At 40.2% G+C, this 7,277-nt stretch overlaps 1 protein-coding gene across 3 annotated transcripts in view; it reads right to left on the bottom strand.

Moving 5' to 3' along the window:
- LOC110462601 (uncharacterized threonine-rich GPI-anchored glycoprotein PJ4664.02-like) overlaps positions 1 to 6,660 on the bottom strand; it is a 74,141-nt gene extending 67,481 nt beyond the window's left edge. For 2 of the 3 annotated variants that reach the window (XM_021516621.1, XM_021516622.1), the window contains exon 1: positions 5,799 to 6,660. In XM_021516621.1, the coding sequence (XP_021372296.1) occupies positions 5,799 to 5,901 (103 nt within the window). In that variant the 5' untranslated portion in view covers positions 5,902 to 6,660. The remainder of the gene's footprint in view (positions 1 to 5,798) is intronic. The other variant, XM_021516623.1, reaches the window with a different exon arrangement.
- Between the last annotated feature and the right edge of the window lie 617 nt (positions 6,661 to 7,277).

Here is a 7,277-nt window from a genome sequence, read left to right as displayed (position 1 = left end):
CCCCACGTCCCCTGTACTAAAGCGTAAGTGAGCGTAACCCATGGAGTATCGAAGAAGGTGTAGGAGGCAGCTGGTCTGTTTTATAGTCATCCTCGATATTACATGTGACCTGGAATATGTCATGATAAAATCAAAGGCATAGTGTGACCACGCTGTGGATGAGACAAGAGGACTGGTATATTTGGTCCTTTGATATACATCAAAACAATACCGCAGCCGCGTAACGGTTAAATTGACTGGCTTGGAAGTAGGGTAGTCGCTCCTCTGTAAACTGCAAAAACTGTAAATCAGCCTAGCGATTGGTCAGTATGTTTTACCTAAGACTAATCAAATAGCTAATCTCGTGTCTTCAATTTCGCTATGACATTTTCCAGGGTTACACTAACTTACCCTTGTGTAGAGAGCGAAAGTGAGCGTAACCCATGGAGTATCAAGGATGACGTAAGAGTCAATCGGTCTATTTTATAGTATGCAGTGTAGTGTTAGGATAATACAAGTGAACACTAATATCCTTTAAAGGGTTCCGGAAATTAGTAATATAAATCGATTTTCCAATGATTTTCTAATCTGTGGACTGTTGAGGAGATTTAATTGGCATTTCGTCTGCGTATGCGTATGATGTATTGCTGTATATAGCCTCCCAGTTCTATACATATCACAGGTTCTTCATATAGACAGCTCATGGTCTGATGAAACACCATGTTAATACGGTATCAAATACTCTGTGAATGTATATGTAGTATGTGTGTATCCAGTCATACCATATCTTAGTATGACTGTTTTTCTCTTAATCTGATTATACCGGATGTCCATACCCCAATGTATATAGGCTCTAAGTCTCATATATACCTGAAATGCGTATGACGCATGCTTCAATTTCACAAAAAAAAAACCCATTAAATGTCTAAAATATTCAGTTTTTGAATAATCCGGATATTTAGCTCAGACGATATGTGAATTTGTGAAGTTTCACACAAAATGTTCGACCTTGCAAACTCCGGCTGCCATCAGAGCAACAACTGGGATCTATATATTTTGTCCTCCCTACCTATCATCATTCCCTTCGGCCGTGTCTCCCTATAGGCACAGGGACCTGAGAATTTGTTTCAGACGGTATGGTATGTCTGCGCCTAATCTGATGAAAACAGGGTAATATCAGACGTTTTAAGGGTTAACATTCCCAAGTAGCAAATTATCAGGTCCCTGTACATGTGTCCCATCCATCTTCATTTGACATGCGAGGATGTTAACGCTCAAAATGATATTAAACAAAAAACGATGCATACAGGAAGAACAATGGCAATTACATTAAGTATGCATATCATTTTAAACATATTTACGTAGCAATGTTCCTTCTTCGATCACGAAACATAAAACATTATCGTTACATAATTTTATAATCCCATGTCAGAGATCCATGGCGAATTTGCCAAGCCCTGTGTTATATGAAATACATGAAATAAACGATGAAACGTAACATATCAATGATCTATGTTCGATTACGTACACATGTGGTAGTTCACAGTTTAATGACTTAACGTGCCCTTTAAATACCGATCATATTAACATATGCAGCGGTCGCAATCTAATTTGCATACAAATACGAGGAACGGCAGAACGTGTGAATACCCGCACATATCCGGAACGGAATTTTTACGTTTTGTCAAAATACACCATGATTTGTCAGCTTAACCAAAAGAAACACAGTTTTAAACAAGATTTTTAAATTCAATCTTTCTCAAAGTCTCCGACATAATTTCATTTCTTCTCTAGAGGATGAATTTAAAATCAAAACCAGTGTAGGTTTTTAGTAATGATTTTGTTAAATATCTTTCGAGAATTTAAAAAAAAATCTGTTTTGCGTTTGGTAATGTAAAGCTGGTCACACTTTTAAGAATAAGTAATGACCTGCTTCTATTTAAGACGTTAACAGTGACCCCGGTTGGGTGGACTTACCTATATACTTATAACAATACGTGTGACACATGAATAATCTATGGATTACGGATTTAAATACGGATAATGAATAGCCGGTATTTCTCATACAAATGGACCTTACCTTATTGGCATTACCGGTGTTTTTTTTTTACCGGTATCAGATGTGCCACACCCCAACTGCGCAATACCCTAGTGCTAAACAGCCCTACCCTATGACAAATCTGGACTCCCACCCACGGATCGTGGGGTGTACGGACTATGGGATATGTGAGCGTTGGACCAACGTAGGAAGATACGTGTATGTGACTAAGTTTTGGAATACAAATTCGGCAAATATAGTATAGATAGTGTTGATTTTGACAATAAAAACTTAAGCCTGGGAGGCCAGGTGGCGCAATGAATAGCGCACCCGCCTACCACCAAAACGGCCGGGGTTAGGACGTGAAAGGTACATTGTGTATGGGTCATATGCCCGATCGCATGGGTTTTCTCCGGGTACTCCGGTTTCCTCCCACATTAAAACCCCCTGTGGTCTACCATTCGCACCGAAACTGTAGTCAAATAAAGCGTTTGGTTTGGTTTGGTTTCGTATTGTTTAACGTCCTATCAACAGCTATGGTCATTTAAGGACGACGTGTGTTGTTTGTCTCCTTGGGATAGCGCAAAACTGATGCCAACTTTATAGTGCTATATCTCACTGAAAATAAAGCGTATATAAACCCAAGTCTAAAGTGTGTGTGTGTGTGTGGTTGTTGGGAGGGTATTCCTCAAATGTTTTTCCAGAATACATATCGTAACAATTCACAGGGGCTAGGCACAGACAAATCCCCACCCCCTATATGCTTATATAGTGACTATTTTATAAGAATTTATGGGTTCGGGGTTAGTCTGTGTCTTGCCCCTGTGTTACGTGTATATGTGTCAGTGGGTGCTGTCAGTTTAGTCTAGCGTCTGTCGTGTGTTTTGTACAACGTATGATGTATTGTCTCTGCACTCTGCATGCGACACGTACGTACGATAATATCTAATCAATTTCACCATTGTATTGTCTATTTTTGGATGAACATATTTGTGTTGTTGGTGAGTAGGCCACCGTTGTAACAAATTACGATAAATATAAAACCACGTAATCCATTTCCTCTATGACTTACGTACATTGTTATATACATCTATGTATAGGTCTACATATCGCGATGATTCAACGTCGCTGACACGCAAGAGTGAATTTCAAACTTTTTACGTAGGTTTTTAATGAAGCTGACGACACATATCTGATAATCCATCTTTAAAAGTATGACCCTATCAGTCGTCTGTGCAGGTGTGAATTTTTCAGGTGTGACGAAATTAAACAACGTTATTTGAAGTAAGCTTTTTAAAACCTATACAAATTAAATAAATTTCAGATTCTAAGTAATTTAATACGTCACGTGATTACTTATATATATATGCTGCTTATTGATTTGTTTTATCCCTCTTTTTAAACTACATTTACACAATGATTTTCGCATAGTTGTTTTTGTTAAAAGACTCGGGATAGGAAAGATGGTTTCCAAGTACCTTAGATTACAAACGTAAATGTTACATGCATGTGAATTCGGTATAAATAAGGCTAAGTAAATGTGAGACGGTCGAGAGTCGCGAGCCCCTTACTGATACTTATGCAGAAAATTCGCCACGTGGTAATGAAAATACACNCTCTCTACCCCTCTCTCCACCCTCTCATTCCCTCTCTCTACCCCCTCTCCAATTATACCTCCCTCAACCCTCTCTACCCCTCTCTCCACCCTCTCATTCCCTCTCTCTACCCCCTCTCCAATTATACCTCCCTCAACCCTCTCTACCCCTCTCTCCACCCTCTCATTCCCTCTCTCTACCCCCTCTCCAATTATACCTCCCTCAACCCTCTCTACCCCTCTCTCCACCCTCTCATTCCCTCTCTCTACCCCCTCTCCAATTATACCTCCCTCAACCCTCTCTACCCCTCTCTCCACCCTCTCATTCCCTCTCTCTACCCCCTCTCCAATTATACCTCCCTCAACCCTCTCTACCCCTCTCTCCACCCTCTCATTCCCTCTCTCTACCCCCTCTCCAATTATACCTCCCTCAACCCTCTCTACCCCTCTCTCCACCCTCTCATTCCCTCTCTCTACCCCCTCTCCAATTATACCTCCCTCAACCCTCTCTACCCCTCTCTCCACCCTCTCATTCCCTCTCTCTACCCCCTCTCCAATTATACCTCCCTCAACCCTCTCTACCCCTCTCTCCACCCTCTCATTCCCTCTCTCTACCCCCTCTCCAATTATACCTCCCTCAACCCTCTCTACCCCTCTCTCCACCCTCTCATTCCCTCTCTCTACCCCCTCTCCAGCTATACCTTCCTCAATCCCTCTCTACCCCTCTCTACCCTCTCTCGTGCCATTCTCATTCCCTCTCGCTACCCCCTCTCCAATTATACCTTCCTCAAACCCTCTCTACCCACCCCCTCTCATTCCCTCTCTACCTCTCTCTACCCCTCTTTACCCTCTCTCTACCCCCTCTCATTCCCACTCTCTCCCCAATCGATGCCCTACACCTCTATCATTCCCTCTCTCTACCCCCCTCTCCAATTATACCTTCCTCAACCCCTCTCTCATCCTGCCTCCGTTATATTCCTTTTTGATCCCTCCTCTCTGTCCTCTCTCATACCTTCACCCTCATCCCCTCACTCATTCCATCTTTCTAATTCCCTCTCTCATTTAACCCCAACCTCGTCTCGTTCTGCCTCCGTCATTCCATCTCTCATTCCGCCACCCTTACCTCCACCCAACCCAACGGATGAAGACAGGATATGGACCATCATTTCACGTACAAACCATCCGAACCGATTATCTGTGTGACCATCCCTGGGGACTTGTTCCGGATAGGTCTATTATTGATTGTATAGGAATATCAAACGGCAGTCGTCGATGATAAAATCTATGGTACACCTGAGACTACGGAACACTAGAGAGATACACAGATACAGATGATGATAAATAAGAACACCTTGGTTCCATGTGTTTACAAAGATACTGCATAGGGACGGTGGAACCAATACAGTCACTGATCAGTAAGAAATCATGCATGATTCAAAATATTTTATTTCCAAGCCCCTGTGCACTGTACTCGTGCATTCAATATTTCTGGTATGGTGACGGATGATTTCCAAACAAGGGGACAATTGATACATTATCAAGTTACTTTAACCCATGTCTGTTATTTTTCTCATTTACCTACCCAAATGACACCATTTTTGGTAGACACTGCTATTGGGTTTCTTTGCTTATCTTTATTAAAAACTCTCCTGGCCGACATTATTTTTTATAATGACTACCTTTATGCAACGACGGTTGTCAAATCGATTCAAGATGAGGCTCGATTGCACCATGCCGCACCAAGCGACGGGGCAACCTGTCGTTATATAAAGGTGACCGGTATATACAGGTTTAAGTCTGTGTCATCTCAACCTCAAGTTCATACACTGCTTTATATAGCACTGGAAACTCCCAGAAGGCCGATCAAAGTATCTAAAGCATAGTCAGCTTGACGTAGTGAAAATCATTTGATTTTATTGTTTTCATTTTTAATGTTCTATCATTCTTTAGTTTATCTAAAGGTATAACATTTTGAAATGTCACCTAGTAAACATGAGATTAGATGATACTTTTATATTGATGGGGAAGTGAAAAAAATATAGCATTTCAAACAAAGCAGGTACCTTCTGCTGATCAGATGATACTTTCACAAATATTGTATTTTGCCAAGTTGTCCGATATTCTGATTGCGTAAGGATTCGTTGATGCTATGGCAAATAAAAAGGCTGAAAAACCGTTGAGACTTACCTGATATCGTCACGGGTAGTAGAAACGCCAGTATTAATGTCGGCAGTAAACATCGAGTCATCGATTTTATCCCGACAGCAGAAAATCCCTTGAATTTTGCCATTGTATCCAAACAGTGTTAATTTACGACTCCAGGTAAATAGCACAAACAGAATTCTTCCTCCAGACGAAAAAATACCCACGACTTTTTAGATAATTTAAAATAACTGAAATTTAAATATTTCAAAAATGACAGGTGACGTTTCGTCCACAGGTGGTAGCGCTAATTAGAGGTGTTTGATTTCGTCCAGGTGATAATTGATCACAGTTAGTGCGAGCTTATATCACTGATGATTTTCCTTAGTATTTTAAAATGTCACAATTTTCTAATTACAAAACGTTCCCGATCCGTTATAATTCCAGATATTATGTACGATAGTATGATTCTCCGCGAGTAATATTACCGGTACACTTATGTCATGTTCACCTCGCCGGTCGAAATACCTGGTCACCAGTACCGATCTTTACCAAATAGCCGAAAAACTAATCACACGTGTTATATATATAGGAAGGAAAGTCCAGGTAGATATCGCCCCCGTGTGTTATACACGTTCGAAAAAAATCTTATTCGGAGACACCTCCAGTTCTTAAGTCTCCAAACATGTGTTACTACTAATTGTTACCGCCCGGCGACTCCCGTACCTGAGTGTTCGTGAATACCTGTCCAGGTGAGTTTATACACACACACAGGTAGATTTTACAGGTAATATCGGGTTTTCACGGTAGGCAGACGGTTCCTTCGTTAACAGTGCGACAAACATAGAGCTATTGTCAACTCTGAATAGACAGGTAGCAGAATGGAATCTTCCATTTGAAGGGGAGGGGAGGTGACGTAGTACGCACACTCCCTCACAAACACAATAGACAGAGGTATGACTGTTCATTGGTCCTTATATGCCCTGTTGACACTCTTGTTGGTCAGAGCTATATATCCTAGCTTTATTTACACGTGTCTGGTATTTTTAATTAGATTATAAGAATTTACGCATACTACTTATATGTAATATTGTACGGTAAGTCCTTGTAAACGTTGAAAGCCATTGATTTATAATTAGTGAATGTGGAAAAACAGAATTTAATATTTTCCGATAAAGATTTTGTTTTTAAAGTTATAGCTTTAAAGTAAATAATTTTGAAAGACTTTCATATTTTGCAGGAAAATTATTTCAGGCGAAATTATCAAGGTCTAGATTAAAAGTTAATGTACATGTATATGATAAACAACTGTTTACTATTTTACGGTAAGGAACCGCGCATTTTGAGGATCGTGAAATGCCTGAATTGAAACTTTCGTGAATTTGGAAATACATAGTTTAATATTTTACAGGACATGTAGAAAAACTTAAGTAAAATATTTTATGATAAGGTCACGCTTATTTTAAAAATCCTTAACGTTAGTAATTTTCATTACTTTTTCTATCTGTAGCATGAAGTTCAAAT

This window comes from Mizuhopecten yessoensis, unplaced genomic scaffold (genome assembly GCF_002113885.1).
Source record: "Mizuhopecten yessoensis strain PY_sf001 unplaced genomic scaffold, ASM211388v2 scaffold10811, whole genome shotgun sequence".
Classification (NCBI taxonomy): Eukaryota; Metazoa; Mollusca; class Bivalvia; order Pectinida; family Pectinidae; genus Mizuhopecten; species Mizuhopecten yessoensis.
This window is presented reverse-complemented; position numbering and strand designations above follow the sequence as displayed.